At 43.6% G+C, this 18,136-nt stretch overlaps 1 protein-coding gene across 2 annotated transcripts in view; it reads left to right on the forward strand.

The window, feature by feature from the left end:
• Positions 1-18,136, forward strand: part of SGPL1 (sphingosine-1-phosphate lyase 1) — a 37,335-nt gene that overhangs the window by 3,209 nt on the left and 15,990 nt on the right. For both annotated transcript variants that reach the window (XR_009557618.1, XM_035138700.2), the window contains exons 2-6: positions 8,427-8,592; positions 10,937-11,004; positions 11,265-11,412; positions 13,107-13,186; positions 15,079-15,207. Coding sequence is in view for 1 of the 2 variants with exons in the window: in XM_035138700.2 (XP_034994591.1) it covers positions 8,427-8,592; positions 10,937-11,004; positions 11,265-11,412; positions 13,107-13,186; positions 15,079-15,207 (591 nt within the window). In the remaining variant the exon portion in view is untranslated. The remainder of the gene's footprint in view (positions 1-8,426; positions 8,593-10,936; positions 11,005-11,264; positions 11,413-13,106; positions 13,187-15,078; positions 15,208-18,136) is intronic.

Consider the following 18,136-nt stretch of genomic DNA (forward strand, 5'->3'; position numbering starts at 1 on the left):
TAAAAAAATGATTTAAATCAAGTCTTACTGACTAATGATTTAAATTGTGATTTAAATCAAATCTACCCTAATACAATCCATGCTCATGAGACTCACCATCTGTTTTTAATAGTGCCTAAAAGTTTTAGACTGCGTGAATTTGCTCTAGTGATGTGAGGTGTAAAATTGCCCCCCCCCATTTTATAAATTTGTTAGTAACAATTAATGGATACTAATTGCAAATATGATATTAGGTAAGCTTGGACGTTTCAATGCTTTTAGCCGGGGGTCAGCAACCCCTGTGCCTAAGGTTGCCTACCCCTGCTTTTAGCTTTGACTAATAAATGCAAGTAGAATAAACATGCTAAATTAGACTGCTCTCTAGAGCAGTGGTGTTCAACCATTGTGCCATGGCACACTGGGGTCCCTTGAAAGATGGCCAGGGGTGCTGCGGGCAACACTGGCTTCTATCCCTCTTTCCTTCCCTCCCTCCTGATGCCTTCTTGTGTCTCCCAAAGGCTTGCACAGCTGTGTGTTGCAGCAGCCCTGGCTACAAGCTCCCCAGATGAATGGTGCCTCTTGGCCAGGAGCTGAGACAGCCTTGGAGTAAGCAAGCAAGCAGGCGAGGGAGCTCAGCCCGCCCGCCCTTGCTGTTGGGAATGGACAAAGTTGCAGTTCCCTGTGGGGCAGTGTAAGGAGACACCTCTCTTTGGGGCAGGGGGGCAGCAGCATCTGCCTGGAGGACTCTCAAGGAGGAGGAGGCTGAGGAAACACTCCACAAGGGAACATGTTCGAAAAAGGGTGAGAGGCTGCCAGCTCTGCAGGCAAGGGGTGACATAACTGGCCTCCTGAGCCCCACAGGGGTGCTGAAGAAAGATCAAGGGACCCGTGGCCTCAAAAAACCTCTGCTCTCTTGTGCATGTTACCCTATGAGATTACCCCATTTCCCCCCCCCCCGAAAACACACATTACTGATCTTCCCTAAATCAAAATGCCCTCCCTTTCAGGTTCAGGGTAAACCTCAAAAAGAGTGAACACTGAGACATCTTGGACAAGCAACAGTTGTTTATCATGATTCTGATTTTTCTAAACACTAGATAGATCACTTTAAGCAGAACATACCTGTATCAAAATACACATCCAGCCAATTTATTGGGACATGGATGAGTGTTGTGGTGTGAATCCAGACACGCATCTGTGTTGGTTGCATGTGGCATCAGGTCCAGAATGCCTATGTTTTCAGTACTCAGTGGTGATCTTTAACATCTAAGGGAGATAATACACACAAATAGGTTTTGTAAATCAGTAGGACTTAGTTGCTTCCAAGCATGTGCGTTTAGGATGTGTCCTCCCCCCCCCCCCCAATTCCTAATCTAGACATACATTTCTGAGATCTCCTCTCTTATTAGTCCTCATTTACAGTTCTTTTCATTTGCAGTGTTTACTGATGCCTACATACAATGGAACTTTCATGTGGTTTGTCTTTATTTCAGACTGTCTTAAAGCTTTCCCGCTGTGGTTTGTTGTTAATTTGCATAGCTTCATCTATTCAAGAATATATGAGCTTGCAGTTTAGATCAAGGAGCACCACACAATGTACACAGAATTGCGGATCTTCAGCTTGGCTATACATCATATCATTGAATAACAAAACAAATTATACGTTTGCAACATTCTTTTATCACAGACTCCTACCAGTCTGGGCTGATTTTTCATACTGTAGGTCAAGGATGCAATAAGGTTCCTTAGGGTATATAGGAATTGAGCAAGAAAGCAGGCATGCCTAGAATTTTATCTACAGTGATCTCGTTGTCACTAAGAAAGCAAACCTGTTTATGGACTGTGTTACTTTAGTCTTCAGGTTGAGGCTCACAGAGATGAATGCATATTTCCCTGCACAAAGAATGCTAGCATGTCAGGGTGAAGGATTCTAACTTAAATCTTCTCCCTGACAGGTCAGCTTTCTTTGTTTTGAACTTTCTTGTGTGAAGATACTTTACAGTGTGATAAAATGGCATAGCCCAGACTGCAGGTTCTCTGCTTTGGTGAGAATCTGCATTTGAAGAGCATGGACTTTAATGTAAGGCTACCAAAAAATTTTCAAAGAATCCGGGGACACTTTTTTTTTTGAAAAGAGAAAAAAAAGTTATTTAAAAAAGTTGGTTTTGTTTTGTTTTTTTTAAAAGAAGATCTTCTCTTCTGTGGGCAGTTGGCTGGGTGGCTGGGCGCTCTCGCTCCCGGCTCGATTTGAGTCGCAGGGGGGGGGGGTCAGTGGTTCCCCCAGTTTCTGTGCCGGGCATCCCCAGTTCCCCCTCAGCAAGTGGCAACGGCAGTCTCAGCAGCCCAGAGCCAGCCTGATAGCGCAGTTGCCTCTGGCTGGCTTCAGGAGCTGCTCACTGCCATGGAGCCCGCCATTTTGCCTCGCCGGAAGTCCCCATATGATGTGTCTTGTGCCGTTGAACCAATCACACAACATTCATTCCCTACTAATATATCTACAACACTTAAAATATAAATCCAGCACATTAAATGAAATCTGGGGAAATTCTGAGGACGGATTTTGTCCGGGTACAGATTTGTAAATCTGGGGACTGTCCCCGGATAACCATACTTTAATGGGCTCTGGAATTTTGGATCTTCAGAAGCTGTCTTTGTTCTTCAGGGTGTATCTGCATTCTTAAACCACGACATTGCTTCTAATTCTTTCCAGCTTGCTAATTCCACAAACCACTGAAATACCTCTTGTTAGACAAGTTCTTTTTTTGTTACAAAAGTACAGGCAACTGTTGGAATTGAGGTTTCTCAATAAGAGTTGGAGTGGTATGAGGGGATGCAGAAGATGTTTTCACCTAGCTTGAGAAGAAGCTAAGAAACAGGCAGCCCAGATACCAGGGAGCTGAGGGAAAGTCGCAGAATAGACAAGGAACTTCTGTGGCCATGGAAGGCCTTTATAGAATCATAGAATCATAGAGTTGGAAGAGACCACAAGGGCCATCCAGTCCAACCCCCTGCCAAGCAGGAAACACCATCACCATTTATGTCCTCAAATTATTAAAACAATTGTAATGACTAGGCAAAATACTACTAGCATTTAAAGAGCTCAGGCCTACTCTTAGTAATACGTATTTTCAGGGACAAAAGCGTTTGCTCAATGGTAAGGATGAGAAGCTAAGAGAGATGGAGAGGCAGGCAACATACTACTAAAACAATGAAGAGTTGATCACATCAAAGCGGAGGAAATCAGGTCTTTGGTGCTGTAGTAAGATTGGGAGATTTTCTGTGTGTGTCCAACTTTGGTTCATGGTGTGATGCATTGTGGGACCAGCCAAAACCCAGCACCCTCGGATTGTGCCTATATAAGTCCTAGCTAGCGATATTACCCAATGTTTTTATTTTCATTGCTTGTAACCTCTTATTGAGAACTGTGTAACCATTTATATTAGTTGTTCTTTCTCTTAATAAATTTTGGAAGGACATTTTTGTCTTCTTGCTTTTGTGTCTCCAACTGCAAAGCTAAACTGGTGCCTGACTGCTTGACACTACTACTTAAGTTTCTGCCTGTGCCCGGTTCTACCTTGAATTAGGAGGACTGGGGGAGGGGGACAAGGAAGGGGGCTTTTATCACCCCTCCCCGATCACCACAGGTGCATTCTGGTCAAGTTTCCTCCCCCACCCCCGGTCCTTTGCTGTCTGCCTTCTTTTCAGTTACCGGTTAATTGGAAGGTGACAGAACTCAACGCAACCCGGAAATTATAGCCTCTGCTTGTGGGGATCAAGAACAATGTGCCTGCTTACAGCCACACTTCTACTGTTAAGTGTTCTAAATTAGCCAGGCGCCAGGCGCATTTCGCGACTAGCAGCGGGCCTTTTGTGAGGCATTGGAGATGTCCAGGCGCCATGGTTTGGCGCCTAACATCTCCATCTGGCTGGTTGGCGTGGCTGCAATGCCGCACCAGTCAGTTGGTCTGCGGGGCAGCAGGGAATCCAAAACCTGCCTCTTTTGCTGCTGTGCTGCTGCATGAATCACCTGGTCGGGGTAGCGCGGCACCAGAAAATGCACATCTTTTAGTGTCGTGGTGCCCCATCCTGGCACTTGGGCATCCTCACTTGGTCTCAAGTGGCCAATAGTCAGGTGCAAAATTCACCTGGTGCCTGGCTAATTTCGAACACTGCTTGGCACCTGTATTTTGAACTAACTGAAGTTTCCAGGTAGTCTTCAGAGGCGACCCCACATACAGTCCATTACAGTGGTCCATCTAGATCAGGCATGTCAAACCTGCGGCCCTCCAGATGTTTTGGCCTACAACTCCCATGATCCCTAGCTAGCAGGACCAGTGGTTGGGGAAGATGGGAATTGTAGTCCAAAACATCTGGAGGGCCGCAGGTTTGACATGCCTGATCTAGATGATGTCGCAGCACTGATAAGCTGATGAAAGGCACTTCACTGTCCCAGAGGCTATCAGGGACTCCGTGATAAAGTTGAGTCAAAAAGTACCCCCAGATTGCAATTTTGATCCTTTCTGGGTATACAAACAAACCCATTTCTGACCCCCATTTTGTCATGCAGACCATTACTGATTTCACATACTTGTTCAACAGTTGCTTTGCCCTGCAAAAAAATAAGAGTGTGTTTAGTGTTGTCAGCATACATGGAGACACCTTGCTCTGTGTCCCTGAGTAGCTTATCCCAGCAGTTTCATGCAAATGTTAAAGAGGATTAACTTTCCATTGCTAGTTGGAATACCCAGGGAGATGGATTGGGAGGCTGTCCAGAAACAGGTGGAAGTGTGCCCTCGCTTTCTGCATGCCATCAGAAATTCTGTTGTGTAATGGTGGTGTAAGGAGAAGTAGCAATAAAAGCTAGGGGGTCCCATTAAGGAGCATAGCTGCAAAGTAGAGGGTTGTTACCTCTTGTACTCTGGTAGAAGACACAAGCTTAGCAGGTTCTAATCTTCAGATCTGTATATAAGCATCCTGATAAAGATAGAACAGTTCATGCTGAACTTTGAACCTCTGTTAAAAAAAAAAAGGAACATGAACCTCTTAGATAAGGCTTCGGATTATGAAAAATGCATGTAGCTGACTTGCTTGCTGCCTAATAAAGTAGGCTTATGTATGTATGCATTGATATGGAAGTAGAAATTACATAAGTCAAATATGCATCTGCAAGTAAACAAATGCATAGGGATGGAAGTGGCAGGCAGGGGAAGAGGGGAGTTGTGAAACCTGTATTTCGACATGTTAGCAACATAGGAACCTGCCGTCTGCCAAGTCAAGACCATTGTCCCATCTTGCTGAGCATTGTCTACACCAGAGGTGGAGAACCTGTGAGCCTCCAGATACTGGAATACAATTCCCATTCCCCCTGGCCATTGGCCTTGTTGGTGGGGCTGATGGGAGTTGGAGTCCAACAACAGCTGGAGAGCCACAGGTTCCCTGACCCTGGTCAACCTTGACTACCGGTGGCTCTCCAAAGCTTTGGACAGCCCTTATCTTGCCAGCTGGTGATGTTAGGAACTGGATGTGCTGAGGAGAGAAAGAAGAACAGCTGCTGGAATGTATAATGGCCTATGGTATCATATTAATGATCCCTGAGGATCATTTTAGTCCAACCCCCTGCAATGCAGGAATAGGCAGCTGCCCCATACGGGGATCGAACTGCAACCCTGGCATTATCAGCACCACACTCAAACCAATGGAACTATCTTGGCATATCTGGTTACAATAATGCAACAGAGTAGGGAGTCTCTCTCCCCTCCCCAGTGATGTGTCTCATATTAGTTATCCCTCTGTACTCTTCCCGCAATTCAAATGATTTCACCTTTGAATAAAACCGTTCTGTGGCTCCATGTAGGCCCACTGTGTTGTCGTGGCATCAGTTATCAGAAGTTGCTAGTTAATAAATGTGTCAGGCACCTAGACACATTATTGTCTATAACTTCCCGTCTTCTCCACTTCTGGGGTTGCAAATGTTAATTGCATTCATGATGTGGATGGCCCTAAAATGTGTAATGTTTTATTATGTTTTATATATGTTGCAAGCTGCCCAGAGTGGCTGGGGCAACCCAGTTAGATGAGCAGCATACAAATAAGAAAACATTATTATTGTTATTATTATTATTGCAAAATAAAAGCTTATTTGAATCAGACCAAAGGCATCTCCAGCCCGGCATTTTGCTTCCTATAGTGGCCTATGCAACTTCCACAAGCAGGATTCCACAGGCTTACTCATTGCATTCTGCTATTGTGCATTTCAATTAAGGCAAAATCACCACACCTTGGCAGGGACCTTGCTCAGAAGAAGGTTTCAAAGGTTGGATGTGGAAGAACAGGTCTGAGGAGCAGAGTGCAGCCGTGAAAATTTGTATTTTCCGCAGCGCGGCTTTAAGAGCGTGGGAGTTGGATACAACAGACATGGTTGACAAAGGGAGGGGGGAATCTTAGGACCGCAACTGTGAATTTGAAATATTAAGGGTTGGTTTCTTTAAGGGGTATGGGCTCACGGTTACACAGCATAGCTGCCAAGTTATCCCCTTTTTTAAGGGAAATTCCATTATGCTGAATAGGCTTCCTCGCGAGAAAAGGGAAAACTTGGCAGCTATGTTACACAGTGAGGTGGGAAAGGGGAAATGGTAGGAAGCAACATTCAGCAAGTATTGAGATTGAGACTGGAAAGGCTCCTTGCTTCAGAAGAAGAAGAGTTTGGATTTGATATCCCGCTTTATCACTACCCGAAGGAGTCTCAAAGCTGCTAACAATCTCCTTTTCCCTCCTCCCCTACAACAGACACCCTGTGAGGTGGGTGGGGCTGAGAGACTTCAGAGAAGTGTGACTAGCCCAAGGTCACCCAGCTGCTGCATGTGGAGGAGCGGAGACGCGAACTCCAGTGCATTTACTACAGCAGAGGTCTTTCCCTGCCTTCTACTTACAACAAAAAATGTTAGGAAAAACAAAGGAAGCTTGTGTTTAAGGAGCTGTGCATTCCAGAGTTTTCCTTTGTGGGGCTAAAGTTCTGGGACCTCAAGCTGATATGGCAATTCCTGCATTGTCCATTGATGCCATTCAAAAGTTGCGGTGCAAGGCAGCCCCGTGGAAATGAATGGGAGGCTAACTTTGAAGGAAGGTGTTCCGTGTTGCTGTTGAGCTGCAATTTATAACTTACACAGGGAGAACTTACCCTGAGGAAATCTTGGGTGGTTGAAGAAAGCAGTTACAAAATACACAGTCTCAAGAACAGCAAACACCGGTTAGATTTAGTGGGAGACAGTAAACATGGATTTATCCCTGTGCGCTGGTGGTTCTTATTTTGGATTAATGGGGAATGATGGAGAGGGTTGCTGTTTTCAGGTAGGATTCATTCTGTGCAATTGAGGTTGGTTTGGTGCTTTTGTGCAACAAACATAGCCCATGGTCAGGGATGATGGGAGTTGTAGTCCAGCAACATCTGGAAGACCACAGGTTCCCCAACCCTATGCTAAATGGTTTGGGACAAAGTTACCTTCAGAGCTGTCCACCCATTTGAGCCAAAATTCTCCCAAAGATTTCCCAGGGAGGCTCTTTTTTGCATCTCCCTCAATATCTGAGTTGTGCTTTTGTTGTGGCCACTTCTTGACCTTGGAACCTCCTGCTGAGAAAAGCCCACCTCGCCCCTCTTTGATGACTCTCACCTCTGTGCAACATCACTTATCGCCGAGCAAGGATTTTGTCTGTTCATTTTTGCGGTAAATAATTTTTATTCGTTTTCCTGATACACAAATATTGTAGCTGAGAACTTTAGAACAATAGTATTGTCGAGTTGGAAGCGACCACGAGGCTCATCTAGTCTAAACCCCTGCAATGCGGGAATCTTTTTGCCCAATGTGGGGCTCGAACTCATGTCCCTGAGATTAAGAGTCTCATGCTCTACCGACTGAGCTATCCTGCGGGCATCCTGCATTGTCAAACAAACAGTCATTCTTATCTATACACAAAAGAAACTGCAAAGTATACAATAACAATTTCTTTAAACACAAAAACCACAGGTGTATAATCGTTTGTTAGGGCTGTAATCCAGATTCAGTAATTGTAACTAAAATCAAAAGCAGAATCCTAAAGCCCTCCTTACCTACAAACAAGATAAAATTGAACCAAAGTGTTATGAAATTATCTATCTTCCTTTGGCTCTTGGTAACTCAATTTGCCGCCTCCCTGGTTTTTAAATGCCACCTCTCTGACATGCAAATTGATGTGTTTATTTGCTGCCTCTTTTCTTCTTGATTTTATTTTTTGTATTTTATTGTTGGTGTTACTTTTGCTTTGATGGTAAAACTGCCTTGGGCATTTCTTTGAATGGGAAGGTGGGGCTAAAACACACTTAGCAAATAAATCGACCTCACTTTCCAGCCACATTTGTTCATTCTGCCTTGGCCTTGCCCTCTGCCTCATGGGTTCTTTGTCTTCTTTTCTAGGATGCAGTCGTTCCTTACAAGGAAATCCTTCTGCAATATTTAAACGAAACAAGAAATGCCGTGAATGCAAAGTGTGCTGGGGCTGAGCCCTGGCAACTGGTAACATCCACAATTGGTGCTACCCTCCTGGTTGTTTGGCTACACAGGTTCCTCTTCCAACGAGAAAGTAAGTGCTATGTGTCTCTGGTGTGAGGAATTTTTGGGGGGGGGGGGGGTTCCACTGCATTTGCGTAGAATGATGCTCTTCAAACAGGATTTCATTTTTAAAAGCCCCTGACCTTCGTGGTAGCAAAGAGATGAGGTTAGAAAGTCCCAACTAACTCTTCACCTTATTTTATTTCCAAATCTATGGCTGTGTTTGGCCCTAATACTAAACTATAATTTACGAGAGCTTGGCTTCTCCTCCAGTGCAGCTGCAAGGAGCAAAGCAGAAGTTTCCATTTCTTTTTAAGACTAACCAGAGTTTGGTGTGTTGTCCAAATCTTAAACTGTGTTTAACCTTAATATTAGTGGAAACAAGCCAGCCTAGTTTGGAGTTGGCTTGTGTCCATAATCAGAGTTAAGGATAACCACAGTTCGCTCAGGTTTAGATGCATGAGCATGGGACGTGGGTGGCGCTGTGGGTTAAACCACAGAGCCTAGGGCTTGCTGATCAGAAGGTCGGTGGTTCGAATCCCCGCAACGGGGTAAGCTCTTGTTGCTCAGTCCCAACTCCTGCCAACCTAGCAGTTCGAAAGCATGTCAAAGTGCAAGTAGACAAATAGGTACCACTCTGGTGGGAAGGTAAACGGCGTTTCCGTGTGCTGCTCTGGTTCGCCAGAAGCGGCTTAGTCATTCTGGCCACATGCTGGCTCCCTCGGCCAATAGAGTGAGATAAGCGCTGCAACCCCAGAGTCGGTCACGACTGGACCTAATGGGCAGGGGTCCCTTTACCTTTACCTTGCATGAGCAAGCTGTAGCTGATCTGAAACAGAAATGAAAGCTTTCAAATTTCATATGGGTCAGCCAGGGGAGATGGGAGTGTGTGAGCTTGAGGCTCACTCAGGTCCATTTCTGTAATGTTTTATTCCAGGGGTTGGGTACCACAGATGCAGGGGCTTCTTCTCTATATAGCCCTTGGGACTCCCACATTGCTTTATGATTTTGTTATGATGCCCACTGCCTTGATGCTTAACGTGACTGGGCCGTATATAAATACTTTTAGAAATAAAAGGCTAAACTGGTTTCGTTTCGAACAGCTGGCTCGAAAATGTTCAGAGTTGGATGTTGTAGAATAGGCTCACCAAATAAAGTTCTATATATATAGAGAGTGCACAAGTTACATACTCAAATGCAACAAATTCATAAATTAGCCAGCCCCTCTGCAGTTCAGGGTTATGGTATTGAAGAAATTTTATACTCTCTGTTGTAGGGTATGATAGGTCTTGATACCTGTGTGTGTCCTCAAAGCTTGATGGAGAAAAGAAAGGTAGCATTTTAAATATAGACATGTTTGATAACACAGGCAACAAGTTGGTTCTTAGTTTAGCACAAAAGCCTGGTCCCCGTCCCCCCCCCCCACGTTAGATTCTGCACCCCTTTGTTGGTATTCACATTTTTCCTACAGCACATGCCCAAATGTGTTCCGAGCTGTTTTCTGTGTTCATTCCATCAATAAGCTTCTGGGTTGAGTTTATTCCCCACCCCCCATTGCTATGTGCAGACAGGAATTCAGAAGGCTTCAAAGCATTTCCAGCTTTGCAAAACAGACAGTGCCAAGACGGGCATTTGCCTGTGTTGCAGACATGCTAGCAGTTCATTTATATCCCTGTCCTTCCTGGTCTTGAGGGACCCAGGTGGCGCTGTGGTTAAACCACTGAGCCTAGGGCTTGCTGATCAAAAGGTCGGCGGTTCGAATCCCTGTGACGGGGTGAGCTCCCGTTGCTTGGTCCCAGCTCCTGCCAACCTAGCAGTTCGAAAGCATGTCAAAATGCAAGTAGATAAATAGGAACCGCTACAGCGGGAAGGTAAACGGCATTTCCATGTGCTGCTCTGGTTTGCCAGAAGCGGCTTTGTCATGCTGGCCACATGACCTGGAAGCTATACGCCGGCTCCCTCGGCCAATAATGCAAGATGAGCGCGCAACCCCAGAGTCGGTCACGACTGGACCTAATGGTCAGGGGTCCCTTTACCTTTACCTTTCTGGTCTTAAGAGCATCTGGGGAAGCTTCGCATGTCAGAGTTTCGTGTATGCCAGCCTTCTCCTGTGTACATGCAGGGTTTCGCAGTTCCCAAAGATGTGCTTGGGATCAGTAGAGGCAGTGCAAAGGTCTTGGCAACAAATTGCTGGGAACTTTGATGGCTAGAGGGCAGTGCAGGTAAGCATGCAAGATGGGTGGAAGGCAGCTTTCTGAAGCAGGAAGCCTTCTGTACTCAAGAAGCAGGGAATCTTCTCTACCCTGGCAAATAAAAGAAAATTACATTTGGAAACTTTGGGGCTGAATAATTTTTTAAAAATGTTTTCTTTCTAGGTTTAACAGCACGATCTAAAAAGTGGTTCTTCAGAGTTTTACGCAAATTGCCCTTTATTGGTACTATGGTAAGTTTTTAAGCATTGAGCTACTTACCTATTTAATTTGCAAGGAGGAAACATATTTATTGCTCTTTATCATTTGATGCTTTGGGGTGGGGGTTGTGGGAATTAAAAGCAAAGCTGCGAAAAGAGGTCAACTTGTTTAAAATTGAACTCAAGGCTTGAACTATTTTTTTTTTTTGCAAGGAATTTGCAATTATATTATCCCCATGATGATTAGAATCTGTTCATATTATATTTGCGTGTGTGCTCATCTATCCTAACAGATAAAGAAACAGATGAATAAGACTATGGAAGATATGGCCAAAACCTTAAGTTTCTTGCAAGATAAAACGGGTTATGTCAAAATCCTGCCAGCAAAAGGCTTGAGCCAACCAGATGTGCTGAAGAAGATGAAAGAATACAGCTCTATGGGTATGAGTCTGAATGCAGACTGGCACGTGTCAATCAGTTTCAGCATCTGCTCTGCTCCAGTGCCAATGTTAATTAATAAGCAGCAGCAAATTGCTGTGTGTTACAAATACTCAGCCTTCGTTCTCAATTAATGGTGGAAGGATAGTTCTTGGAGAAGAGTACAAAATAAAAACCCTGCCACTGTCTCATAAGAACAAAGTAATGTTGTTAGTTGCATGAGGAAATATGAACTTGACTTAGAAAGTTTGGAGAGCTCCTGTTTGGAGGGGTGTAAAACCTGGTTTTCATGCTTTCTCCTTGCCATGTATTTTTCACAAGTGTTGGACATTTCTCTCTTCCAGAAATATATTATTATAAGTTTGGGTCCCCTCTGGAGCATGAATTCCTGCCACCTGCTGTTGTAATACCGTAGTAATAGTAGTAATAATAATGATATTATTAATAATAATATTGTTAGTTATACCCCGCCCATCTGGTTGGGTTGCCCCAGCCACTCTGAGTGGCTTCCAACACATACAGGTAAAAGGTAAAGGATCTCTGGATGGTTAAGTCCAGTCAAAGGCGATTATGGGGTTGCGGCACTCATCTCGCTTTCAGGCCAAGGGAGCTGGTGCAACGGAACACTATGGCAGAAACCTTTACCTTCCCGCCACAATGGTACCTATTTATCTCCTTGCACATATAAACATATATAAAGCAACACATATAAAAACACAATAAAACAACAAACATTAGTAATAACCATCTGATCCAATATAAAAGTCACAATAATTTTAAAACAAACCACTTATATCAAGATTCAGGTAGGTAGACGTGTTGGTCTGATGCAGTTGAAATAAATTTAAAAAGTAAAAAATTGTCCAGTAGCACCTTAGAGACCAACTAAGTTTGTTCTGGGTACAGTGGTACCTCTACTTACGAATTTAATGCGTTCCAAACACACATTTGTAAGTCGAAAAAAATTATAAGTCAAATCCCATAGGAATGCATTGGGAGAAAAAATTCGTAAGTAGAAGCAACCCTATCTAAAAATTCATAAGTAGAAAATATCCTATCTAAACCGCATCCAAGATGGCGGATGGAGCTCCATTCGTAAGTAGAAACATTCGTAAGTAGAGGTACCACTGTATAAGCTTTTGTGTGCATGCACACTTCTTCAGATACCCAGAACAAACTTAGTTGGTCTCTAAGGTGCTACTGGACAATTTTTAAATTTATTTCCACTTATATCAAGTAAATCAATATTCAATAATCCATTAGAATCCAATAGTAAACAGTAAAATTAAACAATAATAATTTTACAGTTCCATGGTTAATTATTGCTTTTTAACAATAGTTAAAGAGAAAGGCTATTTGCCAGTGCTTAAAAAAACCCTTTGCTATCTGCTGATAGTTGTCTATGACTAAGGGTGTCTTAAAACCCCACATTGCCTTGTTTTTACCTGCCCAACGCCTGATATGATGTCAGGCGAGCGGCAGGTGGGTGTGACTTAGGGAAAAAAAACAGCCTTGTGGGTCAGAAAGGGAGACCTGCTGGGCCTAATTTTGCATGCAGAGTAAAGGTTCCCCAGCTCTGCGCTAGACTGTAGTTTTAATGTTGTCTCCATAGACTGTTGTGTGAACAATCAACTGCAGTTTTGATCGGCAAAGTGCTTTTAAATATGACAGGCAGTTTCTTGTCTCCGTGCTTTCAGGTGAAGTAAACTGGGAAGAAGGGAAAGTGTCTGGGACAGTATACAGCGGGGATCAGAAACTCACGAATCTGCTTGTGAAGGTAATTCAGTGTGGTAATAGCTATATGTTTATACTTCGGTTTGTTGAATGCACGTGTGTAATTTTTTATTTTTTTTAATGACGTATTTTAAATGAAGCACTGCCCTGTGCTCTCTTCCGGTGAAGGGCGATCTACAAATTAAATAATAAGGATAACTAATTACCCCTGTAATGTGGCATTCTGTTTTGATGGAACAGGAAGGAATGTGAAGTGGAAAGCAAATTGTGACAAGGAAAAAAAACCTCACCCCACTTGTGAATAAGTGAGGTTCAGGCAGGCCAGTGAAGTAGTTGTACTGGTTAGGCATCACACACATTGGAATTGGAAGCAGAAATTCCCCTGAATTTATGCCCTGTGAATCATTTCAAATGTATTAATGTGTCTTGCTCATAATTGTAAGGCGTGGTTTTGCTACCACATGCTGTGACTTCCAAGCATTAATTCAGTTAAGCTTATCCCCCCCCCCAATACCCAATGGAGATAGGAATTGTAGGGAAGAGGTTGGTAGACTGTCCCTGCCTCTGCCACAGCCAGTTTACAAGGAATTTACTTACCGTAAATTATTTTATCAAGAGTTGCTTTCCATGAAACAAACCTGAGCGTTTCTGCAATAAAAGCACGCATAAAAAGAATTTCAAGCCTCAGGTCGGGATACAAAATCTCTGATTAAAAGGCTTGTTGAAAAAGGTGTTCAATAGTCTGTTTGACTCCCAGACAGTCATATGTCTCTCTTTTTCAACTTGTTTTCCTTCTGTCACAGAAAATAAGTAGGAAGAAATGTCACGCTAGCTCTGTAGAGGCACCTGAGCCTCATGTGATTAGAATTGCGGGAGAAGGGCAGGGCTGTGCTTGCTCCCTTACTCCTCTGCAGGCCCCCCTCAGAGATCCAGAGTCACCCTGGGCTGTTTCTAGGTTTCAAGGCCCCCAGCCACAATAGGAATGGATGGCAACACTTGGAAATAAAACAAGGCACCAAAAGAAGAGGGAGGCGTGAAAATATTACAGTTCTCCACCTTTCAACATGCACTCGACCCAACAACAGCCACTGATTGGTAGCGCTTTGTTTATATAATTGGCCGATCTGAGTTCACTGCAGTCAAACCACGCGCCATCGGAACAGATATATTTGTCTTAATATTTGTGAACATTTTAAACTCTGAAATTTGATAAAACCTGTATCTGGTAGCAAAAAGTATTTTGTCAAATCACATATTTTATTTGCTTCGATTTGCAGCTCTAAGATGAGCATGTTTGTCATGTTTTGTCTGATGAGCTCAAGAGCAAGTGGCGAAACTTGCCCACAATTCCCCCCAAAAGAGCAAGGGCCTACCTTTGAGGCCCCCTTTGAGTTTGAAGCCCAGGTCACATGGCCTTCCTGGCCCCGCCTCTGATAGGTTCTGCTCCTCTGCTGCATTTTGCCACCTGGCCCTACCCCTCTCCATGCCTTGGGTGGGAAGCCGCCTCAGTGTGTGCATGTAGGCTTCTCACGTGATTTAGCCTAGGGGTCCCTGCTTCAGACTTTGCAGCCAAGGTGTGGATGTTGGTGGTGAAACAGGTAGTGTCTGTGAGGTTGAGGCCAGCAAGCATAGCTCCACTCATCGCTTCACACAGCTGCCATCACATGAGACGTAACTCCTATTCAAAGCTTCTGCGGCATTAGAATTTGGTGTTTGGATGATATGATCGGTGAGAGTGTGCAAAGCATTCTGGGACAAACTTTATAGCAGAGAAAACTCCACAGTGTCCTTCTGCGATTTCTCCGAAACCAATCAAGTTTGATGGATGGGGAGCGAGGTGACTTTCTCTTGTATGTAAAAAGCACAGTGTAGCGTCACCTTTTCAGGGTTTACTTTGGAGGAGCGATCTCACCTGTGCCATTTTTCTCCCTGAAGGTTTATGAGGAATTTGCATGGAGTAACCCGCTTCATCCAGATATATTCCCGGGCGTGAGGAAGATGGAAGCAGAGGTCGTGAGAATGGCTTGCGCGCTTTTCCACGGGGGCCCCAAATCTTGTGGAACAGTAAGTAACACAACATGAATCCCACTAGCTGCAGTCAGTGTATTTGTGTAAATGTTAAAAGATCCATTACAGAAAAAAGTGTGTGTCTTTTTTTGCCTTCTTTCCAAGGGAAGCTGCATTTGCTTTGGGTCTAGCCGACTCTAATGAAATTGTTATTTTATTTATTAGAATATGTATATAACCTTGATGGAAGAGCTGCCTAAGCAAGTGTACAAATGAAATTGTAGATAAACCACAGTTGAAATCCACAAAACAGTTGAGAAACAAAACACCGTTATATTTTGTTAAAGTTTGAAAACAAATTTACATAGCTAAAATATAGGTAGCTAAATTATAGGTCTGGTTAGGCAGAACATATATAAGCTGTCCTGACAATTAACAGCTGTTCATCAAAGGTAATTAAGAAATTGTGGACAACCTGCCAAATACCTTGGTAGTTATGCAGTCCTATTCATAACCTCTCTTGCAATTTGCAAGCTGCTTGGCTAGTTAGTTTACATAATGTTGTTGGTTGACCTGTGCAGGCAATGAACTTGCTTGCAAATGTAAAAAGCCTTGCCATTTCTAAAGAGGACAACACCTAGAATTGTGGGTGTCCAGTTTTTGAAAAAGTCTAAATTAAAAGAGAATTGTGTTCTCCCTCCGCCCTCTGTGTGTGTGTTATCAGAGCAAGTTGTATGTAATCAGTATGTTGGGTGAAAATTGTGGTTGGTATTTCAGCAACTCATATGTTTAATAGCAGCATTTTCTATATGCTGTTGCCAAGAAGGTGAACGAATAGGCAGGAGTTCCTTTGGATCTAATGTGGACGGTGTTTGTTGCTGGAGCAGTTTAGGGTCAGTAAGATTCATTCATTCGTTCACTATATTTGTATTCCGCTCCCCCCCCCCCCCCGGCTCTCTGCTCAAAGCTGCTTACAACAAAGAAACAGATACATTTCAAGCAAACATTGCAAAAACTTTCATAACATAGCAAAATAACGCGATAGCAATTTCAGAATAACATAGCAAAACAAAAACAATATACAAAATAACCACATTTCAATACTGTAAATAAAACAAGATTAAATGACATGCAGCATTCAATAGCAAAAAGAACAAGGGAGTGTCACAGTTCCACTTCAGACCTAGAAAAACACCCCCTGTGATTTCACTCAGTGACCCTCTCCTGCAGTCACTTGCAAGGCTTGCAAGAACAATGGGTGGGGTAGCGGGAAACACCCCCCTCCCCAATGTTGCTAATGAAGATATGAGATGAGAGGCCTAAATCCAGCACAGATTTAGGCCTGCTTAACCCCATTAATTTTAACTTCGTGTCGCAGTTAGCCTAGGGTTTATGACCCTAGCAATGCAGCGTGCCGTCCCATTCTATAAACAGTGTTTCTCCAACTTGGGTCCTCAGCTGTTACTGGACTACAACTCCCATCATCCCTGACCATTGGTCCTGCTAGCTAGGGGTGATGGGTGTTGTAGTCCAAAAACAGTCGTGCTCTGGGCTGCATACTGTCAGTCTGATAAAGCCAAGAGGCATTGTATGTGGGTCAGGATCTGGGAACTCTGGCTTTCAAAGCTGTGGAACACTGCGTCTCACCTATGCCGAGAGGGTGATGGAGAGGAGAGAATGGATGCCGTAGATCAGGCATCCCCAAACTTCGGCCCTCCAGATGTTTTGGACTACAATTCCCATCATCCCTGACCACTGGTCCTCTTAGCTAGGGATCATGGGAGTTGTAGGCCAAAACATCTGGAGGGCCGCAGTTTGGGGATGCCTGCCGTAGATTGACTTGAAACCAACTAGACAGTTGTTTGGCTACAGATCTGTAATAGGTCAAGGGCTTGCCTTTCGATGGGTGTGATGTTTTCTGTGGTTTTATAGTTTGTTGGAAGCTGCTCAAGAGTCACTGCGGCAACCCAGTCAGACACGCAGCATATAAATGCTAAATCACCACCATCATCATCTCTTTACCCTGGCTGTTGATACATGAGATGTATGTATTCAGGACCTACCCTGTTCTTGCAATTCGTTTTACATACGGAATTTTAAATGGTTGTAACCTGCCCTGGAACCTGATGATGAAGGGTAGATAATAATCAAAATAATAACGATGCACTTTAAGTGAAGTATACTGATTTGCTTTTCTACCAAGAGAGATGAACATCTTTATGTCAATCTTTATATTCTCCAGACGTTTCCCCAGAGTAAAACTGTCAGGTTCACAATACTGTTTCCAGTTCCTGGACGTACATGAACTTGCAAGATGTAATATTACCATTCAATATGCAGGATGGTGTTGATCTTCTAACTCCATGTAAATAAAAACTACCAGAAATAAAAAATAATAATCTGTTTTTCTTTAGCATGTGTTCCTTATGAACAATGAAACCAATCTCTATAGAGTTCTACTGCTAGGATGCTGATCTGTGCTACGTACTTAGACTGAAACTTGTGTAGTAGTTATCCCCTTCTCCAGGGAACTCTGGGAACTGCAGTTTGGGAGGGATAGAGAAGGCTAAGGATCTCTAGCAACCAGCAGCCTCACTGTACCACATTTTCCAGGAATTGTTTGGGAAGCCACAATGAATAAGGTGCAATACATCTTAGCGGTTAATGTAGATATGCCCTAAGTTTGCCTTTTACAGTTATCTGTGCTGATCCAAAAATACCTTTCGTACATTGTCTGTATTGGCAGAAGCTTCTGTGCTTCATGTATGTTTTTAGGAATGTGAGTGTGGGGTGCAAAGAGAATGCCACATTACAGGGATAATTAGTTAAATTAATTTTTTATTAATTTTTTATTTATATCCCGCTCACCTGGCTGGGTTTCCCCAGCCACTCTGGGCGGCTCCCAACCGAATATGAAAAACACAATACAGTGGTACCTCGACTTCCGAATGCCTCGACTTCCGAAGGTTTCGACTTTCAAAGTCGG

The sequence above is a fragment of the Zootoca vivipara genome, chromosome 5, assembly GCF_963506605.1.
Source record: "Zootoca vivipara chromosome 5, rZooViv1.1, whole genome shotgun sequence".
Taxonomy (NCBI): Eukaryota; Metazoa; Chordata; class Lepidosauria; order Squamata; family Lacertidae; genus Zootoca; species Zootoca vivipara.